A 23,282-nucleotide genomic window follows, 5' to 3' on the forward strand; every position below is an offset into this window, starting at 1 on the left:
CTACAGATCCTGATATAAGCTCTCAGCTACTGTTTCAGTGCCATGTCTGTCTGATTCCCTCAGCATGATGACCGTGAACTAACCCCTGTAAAACCACAAGCAACTCCCAAGTTAAATGCCGTCTTTTGTAAGAGTGACCCGGATCATGGTGTTTGTCCACAGCAATAGGAAAGTTACTGGAAGAGATCTCTCCAGTTACTGATTTAGTAAGCAGCACTCCACTAGGAGCAGCAGCCTGAGAGTGACACTAGCTACAGTGGCCCCGCAGAGGGCAGCGGATCTCGGGGTGGAAGAGCTGGAGCTACCCCTTCCAAGCGTTACTTACCTAGGAGAGATTTCCCTCCACACTAAAACCTTGGAGCTTTGGGGAATGTTTTACAAGGAAGAGCCAGGTAAGTAAGCCCACATAAAGCACGCGTGCAGCTGACACGCAAAGAGCTCTCTCTGTCCAACAAGGGCTTGGTGAACTTGCCTGCGGCACTCAACGCAAACCTTTGGAGCTATTTTGCTGCAGTCTGCAATACAGTAAATACAAGCAGACCTCTGGAACTCAAGTGAGGAACAGCTCTGCTGTCCGTGGCTTACCATAGAAAGGTCACTGTTATCTTTGTTTGTGAATGTGTCTCCACTTGCACAGTCAATGCCAAACAATGCACAGATGTCTCCAGCATAAACCTCTTCAACATCCTAAAGAAAGACACAGTGCAAGTTATACTTGGGCATAAAAATAATCAAGGTGCAGTATGAGGCAACTGCACTGTAAATACACTGCACAGAAGCAATGTCGAAACTCTGAATTAATTCTACAGACAATGGGCAAACCCAACACCAACAATCACACTAAGACATGTCCTCAACAGGACTTTAAGACACTGTCTATCTCAACTGACAAAGTTTTACACTCAGTGGGAAATTCCAGAGCTATGGCATCTTTAACTGATGTGTTTTAAAAGCAGGGCTTACGCTGAGACCACACAGGACAGGCATACAAGGAAAACTGCAAAGGAAGTTTCGTAAACAAAGGTGAATGGAAGCCATTGTACTAAAAATACTTTTAATTCCTCACATATGCAAGCAATATGAAAACACAGGAAAGGCAGAACAAAACACTGCTGCCTTCAGGCTTCCGAGTTATTGTCCCTCTCCACTCAAGCTTCGTTCCTAACAGCTGTGGTGTGAGTGTCTCTCTCTGATGACACATATTTGCAGCTTGAGTCTGGCACAAAATATTTGTGACACTTAGTAACTCTCTGGCCTGCTCCACGCAGCTTATTTGGCAAAGCTGCCAAGTTTTGTGACTACTCATTCATCCTCCAAGAGACAAACGGTGTTTCTTCCAAAAATTTCCTATTTTTCACTCCAGTGAATAGTTTTCCCTGGGTGCACTGAGCTAGACCAGAGAGAGGGGTGGCTTCATGCATGTGGTATTCTGGCTATGCATGGACTATCTCTAAGGACTACAAAAGGCTAAGCATATTTTAGTCAAAGACCCAGACTACCTCAAGAAGTTACAGACATTCAGGTGGATTTGCAAGCTGCATGGCTATCAGTCTGTATTGTGTTTTCCAGGCTGGCCTTGAGTCTGCCCTCACATCTTGAACGCAGTACCTTCACTGCTAGCATCTTTGTGGCTCTTGAGAAAAGTACTAAATCTTGTATCGTATAGAAATAAAGGCTCTAATGCTAAGCAGGATTTCTCAGGAAGCAAACTCATCAAATCACTTAAAAAACGGTGAACTTATTACTCATTGATCTTTAAGAATTACAGTTTTAAATGCTTCTAACACTCCTTTTCCCTCTCCCAGAGAGGCCCCTTACGTATTCCAGGCAGGCCTCTGAGTTCCCGTTCGCTTCCTGAATTCATGTCCCTTCACAAGCAGCATCTTTATAGGTCTTTAGGAAAATACTAAATCTTGTGCCAGGTCTCTTCCTGAACCTTGGCCTCTGAGGAAGTATAGCCACCTTCTAACGACATAAACCAAGCTCTTAACACAACTTGTTTAACCTCCAGCAAGGTGCTGCTTAGAGTCACAGCACGTCTGAGTATAGAGGAAGCGAGGAAAGCGCATGCTCACGGAGAGAACGCCCAGTGCAGCTGGGACAGCAGGAAGGCACAGCTACTCCGACCGCCCGCGGTGGAGAAGCCGACCTCGTCTGCGGAGGCAGAGATGTACTTGCCTCCATCATGTCGGCGTGCATGCGCACTAGCCGCTGCACGCGCACTTTCTTCCCGGTCCTTGTGTTGTAGATGGTGCTTCCCTTCTTCAGTTCACCTTGATAATTGCGGACATAAGTCAGCTGTCCAAAACGGCCCGCCTACAAGTCAAGATAGGATTTTTAGAAGAACAAAAGAAACTGAAATTGAAAGGAAAGCTTTTCAGCTACCTCCAGATATTCTTTCACTTTTAGAAATTATCTTACATACATTTCAGTTTACTGTCACACTATATAGGATTTGAGTATCAATTCACCATATAGCCATGGGAATATCAATAAGGTCAAGGAAATGACTGTTGCCAATCCATCTTTTTGGTACCAGAATCCAATATACTGTTGTGCTTTTAATGTTATTACATTTTTTATTATTTACATTAAGGTATCTTTTGCTTTCCAAAATTTAAAAAACTTCAGTTTAATATGATATAAAAATATGGTGTAATTATGAAGATAATACACTTTTATCTGCCTAAAGCCAGTCTAACAATCATTTGGGAAGTACACAGGAGGTCTATGAGGAGACTAGATGTTCCACGCTGGACTCTCAGATACATACTTAGGAGTCACCATGTATTATCACGTTAGCTTATATAGTCAGTAGGACAGCAACAAAATCCCAACGAAGTTCTTGAGATGTATTTTTTACAGTAAAGGTGTCTCTGTATTTTGGGGGTAGGGCAGGGGCAGGAGCCGATGTTAGAGGACAGTGTTAGGGCCTCAGCTCTCTCCTCCCACCGCACGGGTTCTGCCATCACACTCAGGCCGTTAGGTCTGGTGCTATCTGCCTTGGCTCACTGAACCATCTCACATCTCCCAACAGAACCTTTAATTAAGTGACCTTAAAGTTCACTCAGAAGGCTATGTAAAAACAGACGTTTCTCAAAAGGTACAGTAATGAGAAAAAGACTGATACAGAACATCAAATGCTCACGTGTAAGTTCACCACTAGAGCCATAAAGAGCGAAAGCCATGCCATTTTCAGAAAAACAAACGGAACTAGAGATGTTATATTAAGCAAGATAAGTCACACACGGGAAGACATTTATAAAATCTTTTCTTTGCAGTGAGGGCTCTAGCTTTAAAAACATACACAGAATGCAAACGCACACGGAGTGTTCTGGGCGAGAGGAAGCACCAATGGGAAGCAGGAGGAATGGCAGAGTGTAATGAGAATTGAAAGAGAACCAGAACACGTTATATTGAACAGTTCCTAAGAATATAATAGAAATAGAAATGAACAGAATGGTAACTGGACAATTGGTTTTCTATGTACACACGCATGTACATTTTCTATGTGGCATACACACATTACGGTGCTTCACAAACTCTGACCCAGAAAGACAAGCGTCTCATGTTCTCTCTCCTGTGTTTCCTAGCTTCAAATTTCACATTGTCAGCATTTAACGTGGAGCATCTCTAGAAACACGGGCATAGCGACTGGTAGGCGCCCTCGCCTCACACCTACGCACATGTGGTTAAGCACTGTCTGTGCTCTGTGGGATGGCCCAGCGGTTAGGAACACTGCTTTTCCTGAGGGAGGTCCTGAGTTGAGTTCCAGCACCCACATGCCAGTTCATGGCCTCTATAACTGTAGTCCTATGGGATCTAGTGCCCTCTTCTGGTGTGCAGATGTAATTACAGTCAAAACACCTATAAGCATAGAATATACACATAAATAAGTAAATCTTTTTTAGAGGGATATTAACACAAGAGGGGAAGGCACTGAATGGGTCCAGGGGAATGGGAAGAGGTTTGGGTTACATATGATCAAAATCCATTGCAGGCATGAATAAAATTATCAGATAAAAATGTTCACTGAAGGGGCTGGAGAGATGGCTCAATGGTTAAGAGCATCGACTGCTCTTCCAAAGGTCCTGAGTTCAAATCCCAGAAACCACATGGTGGCTCATAACCATCCGTAATGAGATCTGAATGCCCTCTTCTGGTGCATCTAAAGACAGTTAGCTACAGTGTACTTAGATATAATAATAATAAATAAATCTTTAAAAAAATGTTCACTAAAAAAGAAGTCTATATTTAAACATGTAAAAAGGAAGTATCAGGAAGAGAAATGTGTTGCCCTAACAACACACATCCGAACACATTCCAGTTGTATTAACAATGCAAAGACAAAACCAGAAACGTAAAAGGACGTGTCAACAAAATACACAGAGTCCCCAAGTGACACATGAAAAGAACAATGAGCAGACTGACAGTGCACTACGAAGTTTAAGTCGCTAACTGCTTTTAAAAATCCAGTTTGTTGTCAAGTTGGTATAAATAAGTAAAACACTTTGGTCTAAATAATAAAAGAATAAACGTTATTATTTACATTTATAAAAAAGAAACGCAGACAAGAAATGGCTCAGTGGTTAATAGCATGTGTGGCTTGTCCAGGACCTGAGTTTAGGTCCCAACACCCACAGTGGGCAGCTCGTACTGCCAGTAACTCTATGGGATCTGGTGCCCTCTTCTGGCCTCTGTGGGCTCCTGCACCCATGTGCCTACACCTTCACACATGAACACTAATGAAAAATAAAGCTTAAACAAAATACAGCTGCTCTATCGACACATAGAAAGCAGCTATTTCCTCCAAACTGAACCATTTCCTCCACATTCCCACCTGGAGACAAGAGTCTGGCACATGAGACTCAGGAAACGAAGAAACCTTGCCGGACTCAGGGAGCTCAGAAAGTTGTTAAGTTTCAGGAGCCCCACCTCCCTGTGGCAAGAAGCAGAAAGGTTCTGGGGAAGAACAGACACTGGGTGTGTGCTGCAGCCTGCCAAGTGGGCAGAGACCTCCACAGATGCAGCTCTCAGGAGGCCTCAACCACAAAGGGCTGGCTGGGTGCTGGGTGCTGAGTGCTGGGTACTGCAGCTGTCCAAGGCCCACCCATGCTCCTGCAGGCTGCCCCAGTAAACTCACTGGCCCACCAAGCTTGATGGACTCAGGCAGGTGCATCAGCTTGCTCTGTCACTGGTGCCCTATCTGGGTGGTAGATGCTTGTTTCTCTCCTCATGAGAAGGTACTTAACAACCAAACATAATGACTTCTTTTTAAAGAGTGTAGTGAGAAGGGGAGAGAAATGAAGGGCAATTATACAGAAGGACCCTGACAAAGGACCCAAAGTGAGGAAGGTTAGCATAACAGCAAACAAGAATGGCATTTCCTTTGCCGCCATTCTGTCACCCCACCCCAATCTAATCCTCACAGGCACATCAGAGTCTCAGATGGAAAAGCATCCTTGACTACTTCCCTAAAATGTCAACGATGTGGAAAGAGGGAGAAAAAAAAAATCTAAGAGAGTCACAGGAGCTGTGTCAGGGTCTCCACTGCAGTAATAATCGCCATGGTCGTCGGTGTGACCAGGGAGGAAGGCTTCCAGTTAACACACGCAGCACTGCGGAAGTCAGGAGCGGTTGCAGAGGCCATGCTGGTGCCGAGCCTGGCCTGCTTGCGCCCCTGGTCTGCTCAGCCTGCCTCCTAGAACCAGAACCACCAACCCCGGGGATGGTATCAGCCACATCACTCATCACTCAAGAACAAGCACCACAGGCCAGTCTGGTAGGAGTCTTTTCTCAACTCAAGTTCCCGTTACCAGCTTATGCCAAGGTGACATAAAACTAGCTGTGACAGGAGCCTAAGAGGACAGGATAACGTGATCTAATGTGTTAGCTGAATGGGATACAATCAGAAAGGGGATATAGGCAATGACCATAAGTACTTGAATAAATGTGGGTTTTATTAATAATAAATTAACATTGTTCCATTGGTTGCCATTAGCTGCTGTTTACTAAGAGGAAATGGAATGCATTCTCTGTAATTCTTTATCATTTTTTGTCAAATCTAAAAAGTGTGTATTTTTAAAAACTACAACTTCCCATGTCAAAAAAAAAAAAAAAAAGAAGAAGAAAAGAAAAATAGGTAGGTATTTTGGCTGGAGCGATGGCTCAGCAGTTAGGAACGCCTGTTGCTCTTGTAGAGGACCCAGGTTTACTTCCCAGTACCACACAGTGATTAACAATAGTTTGTAACTCTAACTCCAGAGGATCAAACCCTCTTTGGCATCCATAGGCCAAAACAAGTCCATCATTAAAATAAGTAAGCACCTTACCTGTTAAAGCCTAAATAATACTACATTGTAAGTTACACCCCACTCACACACAAACCGCAAGAGCTGCACATCTCATTTCCAACTATCTATACATTACAGGTTCAAAAAATAGGGCAAGTTTGAGTTCCTTCATAACTGACTCAGGACAACTGTTTTTTCTAAAAAGGTTATTATAACAATGTTCAATAATTAGATAATTTTAAGCCAATTTACTTAATACACTGGTTTTGGTTTTTTGTGTGTTTGTTTTACTTTTCTGAGACAGGGTCTCTCTATGTAGCCTTGGCTGTCCTACTATGTAAAACAGGCTGGCCTTGAATTTAGAGATCCACATGTCTCTACTTCCCAAGTGTTCAGATTAAAGGTGTTTTGCCACCCCCGCCCAGCTATTTAATACAAGATCCAACCATCATTTAAAATGTTTAAATGTTAAGCTGGCCATGGAAGGACACGCTTGTAATCCCAGCTCTCAGGACCCTAGAGCAAGAGAATTGCCAATCTCTGGGCCAGCCTGGGCTACACACAAGACCCTACCCGAGAACACAAAATGGGAGTAAATGTTCAAACAATTTATAGAAATATGGATTATGTCTGTATTAAATGAAAATACTGAGGTAAAATTATGTAGAGTATGATTTCTGAAAACCTTACACTTTAACACTGTAAAGAGTTACTGCATTCAAAAGCAAGGAACAACCTCACACAGAGTCATTTTATAACAGGGCTACAAGTCCAGTAAAAGAAAACGTCTACAGACAGCAGTAAGTAAGTTAAACAGCAACTCACCTCCAGTTTAAAAGCCAGGCCTACAAATGGGTGCGAATCATCTCTTTGGGGGTTCATTAAGATTTTGGTCTTCTCTTTTGAGTCACTGAAAATGAAAGAAATATAAAACTATAAAATATAACATGTAATCTTTCTGTGTGTAGTGAATGTGTGGTGGTGAGCACACATGAATGTATGCATGTATCTACAACTGTGCATGGAGGCCAGGGGTGTCCTGTGGTCACTCTCGGCCTTACTCTTCTGAGACAGGGTCTCTCACTGAACCTGCAGCTGGGCTGGCAGCCAGCACAGCCCAGACATCCTCCTGTCTCCACACAGGCCCTTCCCACATCACTAGTATCACAAGCACACCACCAAACGTGGCTCTTTCTTGCATCTTTACGCTTCCTCAGCAAGCATGCTTGCCCACTGAGCCATCTATCCAGCCCTTAATACTTCGTCCATATCAATTTGTTCTTAGCAAGGAGAAAAGAATATGTTTGCTGACAATCTCTGGTTTACACACAAATAAGTCTCCCAGAAAGAGTTCAGGAAGAATGAGTCCTGAAGGTTTGTAACTATAGACAGGACCAGTGTAGATTAAAACGCTGAACTCTGGTAAAGTAATGACCTGTGAGAGCCTTACAGAGGTGGCCTTCCTTGTTGCTTTACATTTCCTTTATTCTGTGTTATTTTATTTTATGCATGGCTGGGGTGGGGGGCATGCATGAGGAGCCTGAGGACTTCTGTGAGTTGGTTCTCCCCTTCCACCATGTGGATCCTGGGAGTTAAACTGAGCCCATGAAGCTCGGTAGCTGACACCTGTATCTGACATGCTATCTCACTGACCTAAATTTCATTTTTTTTAAACTAAAAAGATGCTATAACTGAAAATGAATGATACCAAATTTTTTTTAAAAATTAATACTTTAAACTTTTGAGAGAGAATAAAACAAATCATGCTCCTAAGTCACTAATGATATGGGAACCCACCTGTGCAGTCAGTATCTCCCGTACACCGAAAGTGACAGCCAACTAAAAATGGTGATTTTTGTGAAAGAGGAAAGGAAATCTCAAAAATAAATGAAAGAACAGTCCTTAAACTTTTCCATAGTGTGCTAGTATTCCAGGATCTTTCCATAAACCGAGGCTCAGGCGGCAATACTTACTTCTGATTGAGTATAGCGTAATTCTGGACCTCAGATGGATTGGGCAGGTATTCTAAAACAGCGTCCAAAAGAGGTTGAACTCCTTTGTTTTTCAAAGCACTTCCCAAAAATACAGGACTGAAGGATCGACTCAGAGTAGCTCTCCGGATTGCTTGCTACAGAATAAGAGAAAACGATTCGTGTTAATAATGTATGCTGCAGGTCAGTGATGACAAACAGAATGAACTGATGGGCCAGAGTGCTGGCTCCAGAAAAGAGACAAAAATAACAGCTCAATAACCCAGCCGGCATATTGAAAAACAGGGAAAAATTGCTTTTTGTATAAGAGCGCCAGTAGCTGATTTATGGGACAATTACTTTTTGACACTCTTAAAATCATTCTTTTTAATCTGGTATCAAAAGAGATTCATACATATAAAGTAGATCATAGAATACTGTAAACTGAATGCTAATAACTTTATAAGAGGAAAAAGATACACACAGAACTGGGTATGGAAGCACATACCATTAGTCCCAGCACTCGGGAGGTAGAGGCAGTTGAATCTCTATGAGTACAAGGCCAACCAGTTAAGGTTGCATAGTAAGACCTTCTCTCAAAAACAAAATAAACAAAAACCAAAGCAAAATCTCTGGGAAAATCTATCAGAAATTAACATGTTTTAGTATGGGGCAGAGAAATGGTTTTATGGGATAGGAGCCTTTTTACTGTAAACCTTTGTGAGGATTAGTTTTAATGCACAGTTCAGAATCCCAGGGGGCGTGGGGGGGAGGGGTGTTGTAAACCTCTGGAAACGTCTTTGGGGGATTACTCAGATAACATGCATTGAGGTGGAAGACCCTCACTGACTGGGGGAGAAACCATTTCACAGGCTGGCCCTGGGCTGAAGGAGAAGAGTCTGCGAGCTGAGCGCCAGTGAACACAGACTGATCCCTGCTCTCTGCGACTGTCGAAAATCACCTCAACAACACTTGTGCTGTTTCAAGGACTCAAAAATGGCTTCCTGAGGACAGTAGACAGATTCAAGCTCCCACATGGCCATTCACAATCATTCGCAACTCCCGTTCCAGGGAACACAATGCCTTCTTCTGGCCTCCAAAGGCACTGCATGCAGGCAAAACACCCAAACAATGTTTTTAAGAAGACCTATTTTAAGACTTGCCTTTAAGTCGGAAACTGAGGGGATCTTTTCTTCCAGAAAGAGCTCACCAAGCTGCTCATCTGAGTTAGCAACACACTCAATGAGCTCCTGCCGGTGGTCAGCGGCTGCGGCCCGAAATTCAGCCGGAATCTCATCATATCGAACAATCTGACTAAGACAAAGAATGCTTTACTTTCGTAACTCTAGGAACGTTCAGTTAAACATGCACACATCAAAGGTATGGCTAACAACTAAGGTCCCTGATGGTCTGGGGACAGCTCTGAGGTCTCTGCACCCAAACAGCAAATAAGACAACATGCATGGTTATAACTCAGATAGGACCTTGGGCGAAACCACTCCATGGACCAAGTAACTTGCTCAGAGTGGACCACCAGTGAACAGAAGTGCCTACATTCAACACAGTCAGCTACGAGGGAAACAAAGTCTTTATGTTATAATAATCCTTTATGTTATAGTAATCCTTAATGTTATAATAATCCTTTATGTTGTAATAATCCTTTATGTCATAATAATCCTTTATGTTATAGTGATCCTTTGTTATAATAGGCATCATAGTCTATTTTTCTACATATCAGATTTTTCTAATGATACATGATGAAATATAAAATTCTTCCCAATTTAATACAAACTGGCTTATCTTATTCTAGAGATTAAAATGAGCCACAGAACACATGGTCAAAACAATGACTTGGGAGCCAAGTGTGGTGGCACACGCCTTTGATCCCAGGACTCAGGAGGCAGAGGCAGTCAATCTCAGTAAGTTTGAGAACAGCCTGGTCTACAAGGCAAGTTCCAGGCCAGCCAGGACTACATAGAGAGACTTGTCTCAAAAAAAGGAAAAATAACAAAAAACACCTAGAAAAGTTATCAAGTTATAATTCTGAGAAGTTATAATTCTTTTCAGTGTGGCTACGGGACTATTTTTACTGCCATCTAGCTGGAAAGAAAAGAAAAAAAATGACCATATATTTAATACCCGAATTACAGCAGCATGAAACTGGAGATCTGCTAACACCCATACAAAAGTTTCTACTATCTGCATTTTTAGATAAGAAAGCTAGTTTAAACAAACTAAGCAATCATAAGCTAGTTTTCAAGCTAACCTATTTGAAGCCTGAAGATTAAGCTTTTGAAAATTCTATTAACAAGTGAAGTAAGACCCAAAGGCTTTAAGACAGGACAGCCGTTTGTCTATGCTGAAGCCTGCCACTTGCTTGAAGTGGGTGGGGTGGGCTCTGAGACAGAATCCTGCTGTGTCACCAGTGCTGGCCTTCAGCTTGCTCCTGACTCAGCCCCCAAGTGCTAGGAGAGTGAGCGTGTGCCATCAGGTCTGGCTTTCTCAACCTGTGGGTCTTGACTCCCTTGCAGGTCACATATCAGATTTCCTGCATATCAGACTGCATTTACATTACAATCCAGTCATTAAAATCACCCGAGAGAATAACATTCAGTCACATTTCAAAGAGATAATTAGTCTATATTTAACTTATGTCTTCCTTTTCTTTGATGTCTTTCAAACATCAAGATTTAAGATTTTAGTACTTTAGGACTTACCCAAAGTCTCCATCAAAGTAAATAGCTCGTTCTTCAATGAGGTCTATAATTCCCTTAAAATCACCCTCTAAACCAATGGGTATTTGTACAAATGCAGCATTGTGATTTAGTTTAGATCTGAAAAACAAAAACATTTATTTGCTTCTTCTCTCAAAATTATTTTGAAATGACAAAAGGCAAAAGGGAAACAAAAGAACCATGGCAGACATCAGGGCTGAGGCGCCGCAGCAGAAGAGAAGACAGGCAGCGATTGAAACAGACACCTAAACTCAGGGAGCTAAAAAGCAAGCCCGTGCCAACAACACAGAACACAGAGTAATCTCTCACCACAGACTCCCCAGTGTGCTCACCCAGAAGCAGAAGGGAAAGACAGAAGAAGAGTTGCAGATGACCAGGACATTAAGAGACAGTGGGACAGCAGAGCCTAGTTCTCACTCTTAAACCAAGTGACAGAGAGTCAACCTTTCAGTGAGAGAGTTCAAGGAACACTCACGTCAGCCTACAACTAGACTCACTGAACAGACTGCAGTTACCAGTAGAGACTCCACCTTGAGAAGAAACATGCTCTAGTTGGCACCATTTAGCACACACTAGGCCTCTCTGTGTAACTATACACAGAGAGCTAAGAACTACAAGTATTTGAAGAAAGTCAAGAGCTTGCAAAATACTAAGATTTGGGGCTGGAAAGATGACTCTGTGGTAAGAGCACTTGCTGCTCTTCTAGAGGACCTGCCAGGGAGTTCACAAATGCCTGTAACTCCAGCTCCAGGAGACCCAACACCTCCTTCTCCCCTCCCTGTATATCTGCATGCACGGTATACACAATACAGAGACCCACATACATATAAATAAAGTGTTGCAGGATATTTGTTCCCAAGATTGAGTTCTTTGCTGAAAAAAACCTGCTTCTAGTTGTGGTATGGCACAAACCTTGGCACACACCTTTAATCCCTCCGGCTGGAAAACAGATATGCCCTTAGTACACACCATTAATCTCAAACAGTGAAGGTAAAGTTAGTTTATACAAGGATGTAGCCATGTTTGAAAGTAATGTCAGTAATGGGCGGATATGACTGCTCAATTGCTAACGACATGTAATCTTGATAAAAAGCTTGAAAAATCCAATTACTAGAGCACATGTAAACATGGAAGGCCCAAACCACCACAAAGCTGTCCTTTGATTCCCTCGTCATTCTCACACACACACACACACACACACACACACTGAATAGAAAGGAGCTCTCTCATGAGCCAGTGCCTAAGAGGGAGAGAAAGCATGACAGAAGATGATACATGAAGGCCAGATCCAAAGGTCCCAAAATCTGCTCCGTGAGAGCTGCAAACTGAGAAAAGACACACAGAAATCACACAAAGAGCCAAAGTCATCAAGTCACAGAGAAAGAGAAGTTTCCTAAAATCAGGACAAGAACTAGTAAAAGGAGTTCATCTAGTGTTAACCACCAATAACCACCAAGCACTGCCTACTCTTACCAAAAGATACTTCAAACACCCAAAGAAGACAGACACCACTTTCACATTTGCAAGCACATCCTCTGACAGATGTTTTCTCATCAGATATACGGTTCATAGCCCACTTACCACCACAAGGGGTTCAGCCCGTGCCCATCAGCTCTGCTGGGTAAAATCTGATAGGGGCACAATGCTGCATTGCTACATTTGTTAAGGACAAAACCTTCCTCTGCTTTATCTAAAGAAAACACAAGCACTCCCAGCATCTACAGCTTCCCCAGCGGTAGCACAGCAGCACAGTTCTCTGGAGTCAACTACACTAGAAATACAAGACACATTTTCCCCATTTCACAGAGAAAGAAGCTAATGAGTCACAGGGTAAATTAAACCACTGAGACTGTGTTCCACTTACTAAGATCACAGAAATGCAATCAAGAAAGAAACAACTTAATAATGGAATTAATTGTCCTGAATGTGAAAGCCGGCATGCTGCAGGCTCAGTACCTCATTTGTTGGAGGGCCCTGGATGGGTTAGAGCCCATTCGGTCCAGTTTGTTAATGAAGGTTAAAAAGGGAACGTTGTAGCGCTTCATCTGACGACTGACTGTCATGGTCTGGCACTGGACTCCGCCAACCGCACAGAGAACAAGGACCGCACCATCCAGGACCCGCAGGGCTCTTTCCACTTCTATGGTAAAGTCCACGTGGCCTAAAGGAGACAGAGCAGCAAGGGAGGGTTTTAAAGAACAGTGTGAATTTTTAATATACAAACTAGTTTCTATTTGGTTAGGTTAGGTTTCCTATTGCTGTGATAGAATACTGACCAAAACCAACATGGGCGCAAAGGTTATATGGCAAACAAGTTATAGTCCATCCTCAGAAGCCAAGGTAGGAACTCAAGGCAGGACCAGGAGCCAACCCCAGGGCTGCTCACTCATTGGCTCCTGGTGATGAGCTCAGCACACTCTCTGACATGCCCCAAGATCACTCGTCTCCAGGGTAACAACAACCCAGGGGCCTGGGCCCTTCCATTTCTTAGCAATTAAGAACATCCCCCCACCCCCACTTTCCTCCAGGCGAACGGTGTGGGTATTTTCACAAGCTGAGGTTCCTGTTCCCAGTTGTCTCTAGCTTGTGTCAAGGTGACAAAGAACTAACCAAGACACTTGATCCCCTGTCAGCCCCACCTAACAACACAACCATCTTTTGTTTGCTTGTTTGTTTGCTTGTTTGTTTTTCGAGATAGGGTTTCTCTGTGTAGCCCTGGCTGTCCTGGAACTCACTCTATAGACCAGGCTGGCCTCGAACTCAGAAATTCTCCTGCCTCTGCCTCCCAAGTGCTGGGATCAAAGGCGTGCGCCACCACGCCCGGCACAACAGCACAACAATCGTACACAATAAGGTCTTCCTTCTTGTTTATCCTCAAGCCCTCATGTTACTATAAGTATCACAATATAACGCATAACCTTAAATGTCTCAGTCTGTAAAAACCAGTGTTTCTTTCAAAAGTATAAAGTCTATCTTAAGTATCTAAGATCTCATAACTGTTGGTTGCTGGAAAAGAAAATAATCAAAAAAACAAGTTAAATAGTGTCTTACTCCAAGAGGAAAGAGTCAGGGCACAGTCATAATCATAGCAAAGCAAAAGCAAAATTCAACAATGTAAAAGTTCCAAACTGCTAACTTCTCCCCTCCAGCTGACAAGCATCGACTGTCCCAGCAAAGCAAATATTTTACTTTAGTGCTGCTTACTACCACAACTGATTCTATAGCCCCAGCTGACTAGACACCGTATAATCTCAGCTCAAAACATCACACAGGTGGCCCTGATATAGTCTTTGCTTCTCTGAATCTTCACCAGCCAGGCCTCGCTCATTGACAGCTTGTTCAGCATTCCTACTTTCTAAGCACCCACAATAGCCTATTAAGTTCTAAGCACTCAACGACTTTCTCAGTTCAAAATTCCAAAGTCCTTCCCCAACCCTCTCCAAAACCAACATGGTCAGGGATGTCACAGCAGAATCCACAACCTGTACCAAGTTCTGTATTTAGTTTTCTATTTCTTTGATAAAACATCATGACCAAAAGCAATTTGGGAAGGAAAGACTTCACACTTGGCTCAGAGGTTACAGTCCATCACGAGGGAAACCGGTGCCTACGAACTAAGGCAGAAACCACTGGGGCCGCTTACTGCCTTCTCAGCACGCTTTTTTATATCTCTCACGTAGGTCCACCTGCATGCAGGCCAGGGAGTGGGGTTGGGGGAAGTTATGCCCCAGTAGGTTTGGCCTCTATCAATTAGCAATCAATAAAATGCCTGACAGACACATCTGCAGACAGCATGTCAAGCTGGCAGAGACAGACAACCCAGGACACTGTGAGAAGTCCCTCATCTCTGCTCATTACACGCATCTTTAAACTGTGATGTAGATTCCTCATGTCTTCAATCTTGTGTATTGGGTTCAAGGCTCAACAGGATTATTTCTAAAGGACATTAGGGGGAGCTATGGCAACGGGAGAGCTCTTCTTACTTTCTTAATGTTATTTTTCAAAGAAGCGACATACAGACAGACGAAGTGCTTTAAGTCCCAAATCTGGTAGGAATTCAGTTTTGCACTTTTAAAATCTGATCCTCAAAGATGAACTGGATCATGGTAGTAAAAAGAATTACATATACATTGCTTCAAGAAAACACAAAACAAAGGGCCCACTTACCTGGAGTGTCTATGATGTTGATATTGATGTCTTTCCACATGGTATACGTCGCTGCTGACTGGATCGTGATCCCTCGCTGCCTCTCCAGCTCCATGGAATCCATGACAGCACCAACTCCATCTTTACCTTTCACCTAAACATGAACACAAGAACTCACATTTTTCTTTCATCCCAGAAAGAAATCTTGACTAAAACAGAACCAGAAATCAAAGCTAACATATGCAAGTGTGAGATAAGCCCAATCCTATAACCGCATCGTTTCATAAAGCTCTTGTTTCCTGTCTCGGCTCCCATACTCAGTTTTTCCTTGTTGGCAGCTGACAAGCACTTGGGGACCACCATCTGCTTCCCCTGAACTGCTGGCTGCTGGCTTTCCAGAGTCTACGAACTCATGATATTCAGGCAGCAGACCTCTCTGCTGCTCTCCTCAGACTGTGAGCACAAAATGGGAGTGTTTAGCTTTTAAAGGATATGGTTTAGCGGATGCCCTTTGGCTGAAGAACAGCCTGACCTAGAGTTAAGTCACTCAGTGGTTTGGCAGTATCTTCGAGGGCCAACATTTTAAACAATGCTTTTCTGTTAGGTTTTTATAGAGCTTGTATTCAGTGCTGTGGTTGAAACTTCCTGAAAAGAAGCCATGTCTGGCTGGGACTGCAGACCTCCTGGAAGGAGTCTATCTGCAGAGTATGATGGACCCATCAGAATTTCCCACTGGGGAGAATTGGAATCATGCAGGTTCAGGGACTACTTACCCCGTGCTGGGCTGTGCCTTGCCCAACCGTGTATCTGAAATAACACCTCATGAGAATAAACGAAAACCTCTTAGATGCTATTAACTTAGCAGGACAGTAGCTTCTGCCAGTCCTAAAGCTAAGAATGTCATCTTGGGCCTATAGAATAGTTCCCCATCTCATTGTCCTTGCCTCTCTGGTGTGCCCACCAATGCATTTTAAACTTGCCTTGATCTCTGACTTTCTTTGTTCTATAAAATTAGAACATCATGAAACTGCTTGCATGTTAGAACATTAAATTTGGGACAACCTGTGTTTCTGAGCCATAGTCACTCAAAATGGCTCCAGATAAAAACTCTGATTTCCTTTAAGATGAAAGCTGTGTGTTTTGTTTTGTTTTTACATCGACAGCACCTTTTGAGATTCACTTTCCATTTAACATTACAAACATTTTCTGGCTCACTGACATGTGTAAGACTGTTGTGACAGCTGTGTAAGGGTCTGTCATGCCATCTCAGCATCAACCCAGGATACTCACAGTCATCAATCACTTCTAGAGAGGTTGTGAATACACAGTAACATCTCAAGCCAGCTTGACCTCTCCTCTTTGTTCATCTGACTTTGGCTAAGGAGCATCTGTGGCAGTGGTTCCCATCCTGTGGGTTGTGATCCCTCTGAGATGGAACGACCCTTTCACAAGGGTTGCCCAATAACATTGGAAAACACAGATATGCATATTACCATTCAGTTATGAAGTAGCAACAAATGTAATTTTATGGCAGTGGTTCCCATCCTGTGGGTTGTGATCCCTCTGAGATGGAACGACCCTTTCACAAGGGTTGCCCAATAACATTGGAAAACACAGATATGCATATTACCATTCAGTTATGAAGTAGCAACAAATGTAATTTTATGGCTGGTGGTCACCACAGCATGAGGCTGTGTTAAATGCTCTCAGCATTAGGAAGGTAGAGAACCACTACCCTGCACCTGCCCAGTTTTCATCCTAAAACAAGGTTTTCTGAAACTTATGAAACTATAACAACAGTAGAATTAAAATCAATTTCTGAATCGCTCTGGAATCGACCGCTAAGCACACACCTCGTGCATCGTGGCAATCCTGCCAGTGTAGTACAGCACCCGTTCTGTTAGCGTCGTCTTCCCGGAATCAATGTGTGCCGAGATCCCAATGTTTCGTATTTTTTCATTGGGAACTGGCCCTGACGAACACCATCGGCGGGTCTTCCAATCAGCCTGAGAAACAGTTTTAAAAGCTCAGTTTAACACACCTATTATACGAGATCACAATTAAAAACGTGACCTACAGACTTGTTTTTTTCATCCTCAAAGCAAGCATTCTCAACCTCTCTATTATCTAAGGAGCCCTGGATTTAATTCTGAATAATACTCATAAAAGTAGCACAACTACTGCTTCTACATGTTAGTTTTAAACTTGAGACTTTTAAAGGTTCGTGTATTATGTGTTTTGCTTGCATATATATCTCTGCACCACGTGCACGCCTGGTGCCGGAAAGGTCACATCCCCTAGAGCTGGAGTTATGGATGTTCTGAGCAAAGACGTGAGTTTTGGGCATTCAACTCTTCCTCTGGAAGAGCAGTCATGGGGTGGTCAAAATGGCTATGTTATCACCCCTCCACTGTGTGGGTCCCAAGACTGACTGACACTCAGGCTGCCACACTGGACAACTACCCTTATGGTTGGCCGATCCACACTTCTAACTTTTAAATACACACTACCATAAAAGTCAGAGCTATACTTCTCAATGGCCACTTTAACAAGAAATACAAGTTTTAGATTGAATTGTACCTTAGGTTCTCTGTCTTCTCCCGTCCTGTAATTCCCAGGTAGCTAGGGGCATATGGGTCTACCCAACTAACAGCCACAAGACAACTCCAAAAAAGGTTTCCAATTTCATCTGAACGAAAACAAGGAAGTGCCTTTTGGGGTGGTGGTGTTCCTGTCAGCTTTACAGTGCGGAGAGGGGGAAATATGTATTTGTTGAATCAAAACAAAACTGCACACCCAAACGCTTGTCAAACACTTCTGGGAAGAGGGAAACTGGGCACATGTCAAAGAAGACAGCTGACAAGCGCTTAGATGGTTAAACCACAGGGACACTTGGTAGCAAAGCAAACGAGGTATCCATGAGAGGTAAGGGGTCACGTCTACCAACGGCTTCCCTGCTCTGAGTACCTCACTCCAAAGACTTACAAAGTTTAATCTATACACCTGACTGGGAAACTTGGCCAGAGAAGAGCCCCGGGATGTTGAATAGAACCCACACGCTCAGCGAGCATCCAACCATACCCAGTAGTAAGAGGACCACTGGATAACGAGTCCGAAATCCGGGATTCGAGCCCCGGGGACACTAACTTTCATCTGACCTTCACTCGGGGCACTTCTTTTTAAGGTAGATCACACCCATCAGGAGAGGAGGGACCCCAGCGCAGAGCTGCGGGTCTCAAGGCCGAGCTGGCATGCGGATACCCAAGGGCTTACGGGGCTCGGGAAATCGCTGCTCAAGACCCCAGGTAAGGAAGGGTGTAGCTAACCTGCCCTGCTCTGGAAGGTTCTCTGGCACCAGTACCTGCTTCCCCTGCCAGCCCAGGACAGCAGGGACCCGAGGGAACGGTCCACGCCCCAGGGCTGCGGCGACCCGCAGCAGCCGCATGGCAAGCCTGGAACAGCCACTTCCAAGGCTCCTGCTCTGAGGTGATCGGTGGTGCTCAGCGCCGGCAGCAGAGCGGGAAATGCTCAAAGTCACGCCGGCAACCCGAGCCGCAGGAGCACTTCCGGGAGGAAGGTCAGGAGGACGGCCAGAGGAAGACAAGGGAGAGGCACCTCTGTCTGAGCTCGACGTGGCGCGCGCCCTCTCCTGGTCAGGAGGAGAAAGCGTAGTTTATGCAGAGGATTGTCACAGGGAGGTGTCATTACTACGGAGGCAGGTACTCTGGCTCCTTTGTCTTTAAAGGAAAAATAAAAAATTAAAAAATTAAAAACCATCGCTGTATAAAAAAAAAAACCGTGCCGGGTATGGCGTCACACATGTCTAATAAGAACTCTTCAGAGGCAGAACTAGAGGGATCACTAATGAGTTCCAAGATAGCCTGGTCAGCAAAGAATTCCAGACCAATCAGGACTAGACAGTGAGAACCTGTTTCAATAAAACAAAACAAAACAAAAGCTGCAGATTTTAAACGTAGTTGTTTTACCTGCATGACAATGGGAAAATGTTTATAACAATTTAAATGGAAGGAGTACACAAAAATGTATTCATTACTACAGCATCAGAGAATCTGGGGGAGGGGCTGGAGATACGGCTCAGAGGTTAAGAGCACTGTCTGCTCTTCCAGAGGTCCTGAGTTCAATTCCCAGCAACCACATGGTGGCTCACAACCACCTATAATGAGATCTGGTGCCCTCTTCTGGCCTGCAAGGCATACATGCAGGCAGAAAGCTGTATACATAATAAGTAAATCTTAAAAACAAATACTTCAAAGAGAATCTGGAGGAAATGAGAGTAGATATATGTTGGATTACAAATAAAATTTTTCAAAACCTTCTTTATTGTTCATCAGTAATACTAGCTATGTATCTTCAAAACCACCCGTGGCGCTTCTGTCTGGGCTTCTTAAAGGCCTCTAAAACGTTGACATATCTAAAACAGAGCTTCTGGTCTTCCCCAAACCTCCTCATACAGTCTCCATCTTAGCAAAAGAATCTCCGTCCATCCAGTTGACCTAGCCAAAGAGGGCAGTCACTTGCTGGCTCCTGTAATCTAAGCCTCTCAGCATAGGCGAACCTCCCATTTCCTTCCACCTCTCCACGGGGCTATTTCTTCCTGGGGTTACTGTGATGAGAACGGGGTTGATTTCAAGACTTTTGTCTTTGCCGTTTTTTCAGTAAACTCTCACACACTGACTAAAAGGATCTTTTCAAGCCAGACCATATTCCCTCTCCGCAGAAAATGATCTCCCTACTTTAGTATTGTTAGGCTGGAACCCGTGCTCATCACACCCCACCCCACCCTACCCCACCCCCCAGCTACAGAACCCTATGTGCCCTCCTTCCCCATCCTACCACAGAGAAAAAGCTCCCCAACCCCTCAAAGGAAACTACAGCCTAACAGGTCATCATCTTCCTGATTCCCGCTACCCACCTGGGAGAGTCTGCCTAGGCGCTCAGCTTTTTTTTTTTTTAACCTTATATGGGCATAATCCCATGCTTCATCACCACACCATGAAACCTCCTTGCTTTATCCTGGGCGAAAGACTTTACTGACCTCCACCTGTGAGATTAGTCAACTCGCCAGACTGCTACCTTTTAATAAGCCTGCCTTTATGTTGTTTTTTACAAACAGGTGGCAATGATCAGGCAGGAGGGAGCACCTCAGCGCCCCAAGGTGAGGTGTTCCCCCTGAGGAATCAGCTTAGTATAAAAGGAAGTTTATTGGGGGAAGGGAAGGGGACCTGGAAAAAGAGTACAGGCAGAAAAAGTGGGGGACAGAGAAGGACAGAAAGAAAGAGGAGCGAGGAAGGGAGAAAGGGTCCAGCTGTCCAACAGGGGACATGTGGGAGGGAGAGGGAAGAGGTCTTCTTATATGCCTAGCTCCTGGATCATACCTGGTGAGCATAGATGCAAACTGTTGCAAGGTAGCTGTTGGGCAGAGCCTAGAGCTGTGCTAACGATTTATACTTTGGTTTGACTTGGATTGGTTCATTTTGTTAGGTACAAGTTCAATGTTTTCATAATGCTCTTTGGGAAGGAAATTCAGCTCTCTTTCCAGGATACTTCAGCCCTGTACAGGTGGAGGCATTGTTAGAAGAGAACAAAGCTTGGGGGCCAAGGCACAGTGACACTTCTTTCTGTACTTCCTTGTAGAGGAGGAACATTAGAGGGCTCTGTGTCTGCAGTATCCTTCTACCTTCATCTGTAAACCCGAACAGAATAAGACATCCAAAGATGGAACACTGGTTCCAAATTCCCAGTCACTGATGTCTACCCAACACTCTTGTTCCTTTTCATTGTTCCTCAAGTCATTTGTCTTCTTAATTTGTACACCTCTGCCCGACAAGTTTCAACAGCTCCCTCACCCCTTTCTACATCTGCACACACCCTGTACTTTCTCCCGTAGTTCATTGTATTTAATATCTATCATGATATCACATGATAAATCACCGTGATGTCTTTCATAACTCTTATTCTTGTAAAATAAAAAAGCCATGTCAGAACCATTCTTTAATAACATCCGCCCAACTCACAGATGTAGCATTGGAAATGCTCTGTACCCTTGCTGGCAAGTATTACCTAGATTCGGAACAACCAATGATAACCTTTGATTATACCTGTGATTTGTACAGGTGCACAAACTTGTGCAGCCGTTTTGGAAATCAGTGTGGTAGTTCCTCAAGAAGATGGGAATTGATCTACTTCAGGATCCAGCCATACCACTCTTGGAAATAGACCCAAAGGTTGCTTCATCCTACCAGTAGAGACACTTGCTTATCTATACTCATTGCTGCTCTATTTACAATAGCCAGGAACTGCAAAGAACCTAGATGTGCCTCACCAGAAAAATGGATAATGAAATGTGGAACATATCCATAATGGAATATTCCAACTTAAAAAAAAACGAAATAATGAAATGATGGTAAAGGATGGGACTAGGTAAAAAAACATCGTGAGTGAAGTAAGCCAGAAAGAGAAATGTGGTATATATTCACTGATAAGTGAAGAGTAGCTAAGTCAATGCCAATGACGCTACAATCTATATAATATTGAAGGAAGATAAAATATTGTAACTTGTAAGTTGTTTAGGAGCCCACAGCCCCGGCCTGGGACTGAGAACAAAGCAGAACAGCCCCCAGGCATGCCAGGGCAGGGCTGTTGTTAAGGCATTCCTAAGAACATCTTGACTGTAAAGATGAAAAGGTATGCAAGGACCAGCAGGGCTATATTATCTGAGTCAACACCACCTGGCCGGAACTTCCCCTCTGTCTACTGCCCCTTGACGCCGGGTAAAGTCATACATCAACTGGTTGCTATGTGAACAAAGATAAGTCCCCAGCCCACAGGAACAAAAGTCCTGGTGCCCTGTAATCTTTCTGTTAATGTTTGAATAAGCCAATAGTATGTTGCTATGCTGATTTCCACACCCCTAAGCCCCTTACCCCATAAAAACCCCTAGCTTTTGAGCCTCGGGGCCGACATCCGACATCCGTTATCTTCTGTGTGGGACACATGTCGGTCCAGAGCTCCTTAATTAAACGTCCTCATGTAATTACATCAAGAGATGGTCCTTCGTGATTTTTTGGGTGCACGCCGAATCGGGAATTGGGTGGGGGTTTCCCCACTAGATCTAACAATATCACAGAAGTTGTGAATAAAGAAAGAAAGGAACTAGAGGGAACAGATAGATCTCAGAGAAAAAGGAGTGTCGAGTAGGGAGGGAAAGGGCAGAGGGAGATGAGGAAGGAATATGGGGAGAGACAGCTAAACTTAAGGGCCATTTGAGGGGTATTCTGGAAACCTAATAAATTAGAAACCTAATATAGACATATATTATTAGAAACTGAAGCTGGGCGTGGTGGCACATGCCTTTAGTCCCAGCACTTGGGAGGCAGAGGCAGGTGGATTTCTGAGTTCAAGGCCAGCCTGGTCTACAGAGTGCATTCCAGAGCAGCCAGGACTACACAGAGAAACCCTGTCTCGAAAAACAAAAACACAAGACAAAAAAAAAAAAAAAAAAAAAAAAAAGAAAGTGCTCTAAATAAAATCTCTAAATAATAGTGAAGACAGTACCCCAAACTGGCTATCTTTCGATATCAAATAAAATTTCCAGTTCATCTAATTGAGTGGTTGGTCAAAGGGGTCCTTGCTGGAAGTCAGCAAAGCACCTAGGCTTGTTGTTAAGACTATGTATTGTTCTCCACGAATTGACAGCAAAGCCTCACTGCTGAGGACAACACCTAGAGACCTCATTGAACATGGAGAAATCAAGTGGTGCCTACAGAGTCTTCACCCCAATGTTCTAGTGTACAGAAAGGTACTCTGCATGCTACCAAAAGAAATGTAAACACCAGCCCAGCCACAGACCCATTGATTTACAATGGTGGCCTGCCTGCAAGTTATGCTGGTGTAGTGGTGGCGCAAAACTTGTGGGAATAACCAACCAATAACTGATTTGACTTAAGGCCCATTCCACAAGATGGAACCCATACCTGGCACTGCTAGGGTGACCAAGAACCTGAGACTAGATCGTCCAGCGACCTACAGTAAAAACCAAATATCTCTTCAGTCTGTTGTCCAGGCCTGCTCCTAGGCTGGGCAGGGCCTCTTGGGGAGGTGGAATGTGGGGAGTTTAA

The 23,282-nt window shown here is 43.8% G+C and overlaps 1 protein-coding gene across 1 annotated transcript in view; it reads right to left on the reverse strand.

The window, feature by feature from the left end:
• Gfm1 (G elongation factor mitochondrial 1) overlaps positions 1–18,720 on the reverse strand; it is a 41,860-nt gene extending 23,140 nt beyond the window's left edge. The window contains exons 1-10 of the mRNA XM_021158645.2: positions 18,506–18,720; positions 16,998–17,150; positions 15,166–15,298; positions 12,955–13,159; positions 10,981–11,097; positions 9,427–9,577; positions 8,267–8,421; positions 7,119–7,203; positions 2,179–2,316; positions 586–687 (exon numbers count right to left, since the gene is read on the reverse strand). Of these exons, the coding sequence (XP_021014304.1) occupies positions 586–687; positions 2,179–2,316; positions 7,119–7,203; positions 8,267–8,421; positions 9,427–9,577; positions 10,981–11,097; positions 12,955–13,159; positions 15,166–15,298; positions 16,998–17,150; positions 18,506–18,589 (1,323 nt within the window). The 5' untranslated portion in view covers positions 18,590–18,720. The remainder of the gene's footprint in view (positions 1–585; positions 688–2,178; positions 2,317–7,118; positions 7,204–8,266; positions 8,422–9,426; positions 9,578–10,980; positions 11,098–12,954; positions 13,160–15,165; positions 15,299–16,997; positions 17,151–18,505) is intronic.
• Between the last annotated feature and the right edge of the window lie 4,562 nt (positions 18,721–23,282).

The sequence above is a fragment of the Mus caroli genome, unplaced genomic scaffold (assembly GCF_978045245.1).
Source record: "Mus caroli unplaced genomic scaffold, Mus_caroli_1 scaffold_3, whole genome shotgun sequence".
Classification (NCBI taxonomy): domain Eukaryota; kingdom Metazoa; phylum Chordata; class Mammalia; order Rodentia; family Muridae; genus Mus; species Mus caroli.